Below are 3,404 nucleotides of genomic sequence, written 5' to 3' on the forward strand. Positions count from 1 at the left end.
AACCATCAGTACAGAAGGTGGTCCCTAACCCTACAGCCTGAGCTCACTCACGGTGCACATGTAAACCATCAGTACAGAAGGTGGTCTCTAATTTTACAGCCTGAGCTCACTCACGGTGCACATGTAAACCATCAGTACCTCAGGTGGTCCCTAACCCTACAGCTTGAACTCACTCACTGTACATACATAAATTACCACTTTTTGATAAACCATTAGGATTGTCTATCTTCCCTGAAAACTATTAGAATTCTCTGCCACCACAGAAATGCCTAAATTTCTGTCTATGTTGGATTAAAGACATCCCACCAATGGAAACCAGATGTATCAGTTCCTTAAACTTCATAGTCCAGGGTAATAATAATTCTACCGTGTTACATGTGCCCTGAGTTCTGTTGAGCAAATTCAAAGGTTTCAGGTAAGAAGCGCTCAATCTTGTTCCCTGATGACGTTCAGTGAACATTCTGTGAAAATAATGATCTCCACCTATGTCACTTTTATTTTTCTCCATAATCATTCTCTTTCTGTGACTAACACGCCTATTTGTTTCTTGTCTGATCCTCCTTCAGAATGTAGATACCACGAGAACAGGTGCTAGCTCCGGCACATGCTGGGCTTCCATATGCCTGAACAACCCTATGACTGCAGGGACATGATGTAAACGTTTTTATGGTTCCCGCCACTGCGCACAAGTCAACATACCTGCTATGATGTTGTCCAGCAGTGTGATGGGCATGCAGAATATGCCAACTAGGAGATCACTTATGGCCAGGTTTAAAATGAAGAGATTGGTGACTGTGTGCATGTGTTTGTTCCTCATCACAATAAAGCAAACCACGGTATTTCCCACTATGCACAAGAAGAAGATGAGAAAGTATGAGCTGATGAAGATTGCTGCCACGGGAGGCTGGTGAAGGTAATAGTTCACGTAGGTGATATTGATGTCCGAGGACAGAGGGTGCGAGGTGTCATTGACACGCCAGGGGGGAAGCCAGTTTTCTGAAGAGTTTGATTCCCATTTCTCATTCATGATGGACCTTCACAAAGGAGAAGAGAAGCATAATTAGAAACCAGTGGAAGGTCAGTTCTGCATTTAAGAGTTTAAGAGGGGACACTTAAAAATGTCATGGAATTTTAATGGACCTCCTGTAGTCATCCATAAGTCTTGCAGGGAACAGAGTTATAAATAAAATACTCAAATGCCTCTTTGTGTGATGAGTAACAGTCATTATCACGCTTTATTTTCTAATGCATTCCATATTTCACTTCTTTGGATATACACATTATCTTTGGCAACATTGCCCTTACCCTCCAAAACTCTTCTGATTTCTTTCAGGCGTCATAATCTGCCAAGACTAGGGTGACCAGACATCCTGATTTTGGTGGGACAGTTCCGCTTTTCAACAATTTGTCCCGTGTCCTGCGGCGCTTTAAAAAAGTCCCGATTTTTGGAAAGAATGCACGAACCGGCTGGAGAACAAAAAGGGAATATACGGTTTTCAGCTGCCATATGACTATTTCGCCAGAATATGAGTTTTATATTATTTTTGTTAATTTTATAATGTTAAACTGTAATAAATAATTGCTGAGAAGTGATTATCGAGAACTGCTTATCAAAGTTTGCATTGTTGTCAGGCCCTGCCTGCCGGGTCCCCTGCCCCGTGCCCCCGCTCTGCCCCCACTCCGCACCCGACCATGTTGTCCCACCTTACAGATGTTAAAATCTAGTCAACCTAGCCAAGACACACTTATTATTTTAAGGCTAATATATATACCCCTGTCTTTCCTGATAATCCGAGCAAGATGAGGTATCCATGTCCTCAAAACTGCCATAGAAATGAGCTTCTTGGTTTGCCTTGCTGTGCTTCAGCTCAGTTAACCGAATATTCTTTCCACACTCGTCTGAATGCAGACAGTAACCACCACACTAGGATGATTCTATTCACAGAATGTATATCAATAAATTATTCAGGCTGGGCATCTTATGGTGACATCTCAATCAATTCTTGTGTCAGAGAGAGGTCCCCACAGCTACTCCCAGGTTTGGTAAACCACTAGACAGGCTGAGTGGGCCCAGAGTACAGGGTGTTCACAGGCTGCAGTCACCACACAAAGAATACAGAGCAGAGTCAGCCATGGGAAAGGCACAGGGAGTGAGTCTGCAGGCACAGCCCTCTCAGTGGAGTCACACGGGACATGGGTCATTCTTTCAGCAACAATTTATGACAACACGTAGAACGTATTGTCTACCAAGTGGTGTTCACTGGACACTTAGCATATAGGGTTTTTATTAGAGATGTTCAAATGAGGAGCTTTTTCCTAGTATATATCAAAATTCCAGACTCCCATTAGAAAATAGGTGTTCAGCATAAAACATGTTGTTTGTACAAACAGTCTAGGGATAGCAGTCACTCTTAACGGATATATCAGCATAGGAAACTATTTAAAGAGATGAATATATCAGCATAGGAAACTGTTTACCATTTAAGTTCCAAGACTCCAACCAAGGACACCTGGGAGCAGGCTTTATAAGGGCAGCAGTCCTGGACCCTCTCCTTACTCTTTCTGCACACCTACTTAACTAGCCAGACAGAAGGTTATATGTGTCCAGGAATGAAAGTAAATTTGACAACAGGCTAATCCAATTGACCTCCCCACACTGTTAATATGTTCCAGAAAAGAATTAAAAATGAGTGCTTAAGTTAGTGGGCAAAACTGTGATAAGATAGTTACACAGGATGAAATTACCCACAATACACGCATTAATTTCAAAGCAAAAATTATAACTTTTCAGTGCAGAAACCTGTCAAATACTACCTTGGTTAAGTAATCAAAGTTGAAATGCTGAATTATGGGACAAAAGCATATTGTATACTCTTTGATGTGATACATGAGAACTAACATCACGTCAGCAATATTCATTTATTTCAGGCAAAAGATTTTTTTTTTTTTAATTTCAGGCTAATGTGAGGGTACAAACAACCAGGTCACAATATTTGAATTTGTTAGGTAGAGTCCATCTTATAGTTGTGTCCTATACTTAAAAGGTGTGCCTTATATCCCTACATTGTGTCTCTTAAGTGGGAACACACCAATCCCTCCTCCTCCCTTCATCCTCTTCCCCTCCGATGAACTGAATTGAATTGAGTTTTTCTCTTACATAGGCAAGTATTAGATTGTCTACTGGCTTCATGTTACTACTGAGCACATTGGATATTTAATTTTCCATTCTTGTGACACTTTACTAAGAAGAATGTACTTCAACTCCATCCATGTTAATATAAAAGATGTAAAGTCACCATCTTTTTCGTGGCTGAATAGTATTCCATGGTATACATATACCACAATTTGTTAATCCATTCCTGGGTTGGTGGGCATTTAGGTTGTTTCTACATCTTGGTGATTAT

General features: G+C 40.9%; 1 protein-coding gene across 1 annotated transcript in view; it reads right to left on the reverse strand.

Moving 5' to 3' along the window:
* Nucleotides 1–1,027, reverse strand: part of NPFFR2 (neuropeptide FF receptor 2) — a 13,117-nt gene extending 12,090 nt beyond the window's left edge. The window contains exon 1 of the mRNA XM_012812130.1: nt 700–1,027. Within this exon, the coding sequence (XP_012667584.1) occupies nt 700–1,027 (328 nt within the window). The remainder of the gene's footprint in view (nt 1–699) is intronic.
* Nucleotides 1,028–3,404: the final 2,377 nt, after the last annotated feature.

The sequence above is a fragment of the Otolemur garnettii genome, unplaced genomic scaffold (genome assembly GCF_000181295.1).
Source record: "Otolemur garnettii isolate 467f Iridium unplaced genomic scaffold, OtoGar3 scaffold00191, whole genome shotgun sequence".
Classification (NCBI taxonomy): Eukaryota; Metazoa; Chordata; class Mammalia; order Primates; family Galagidae; genus Otolemur; species Otolemur garnettii.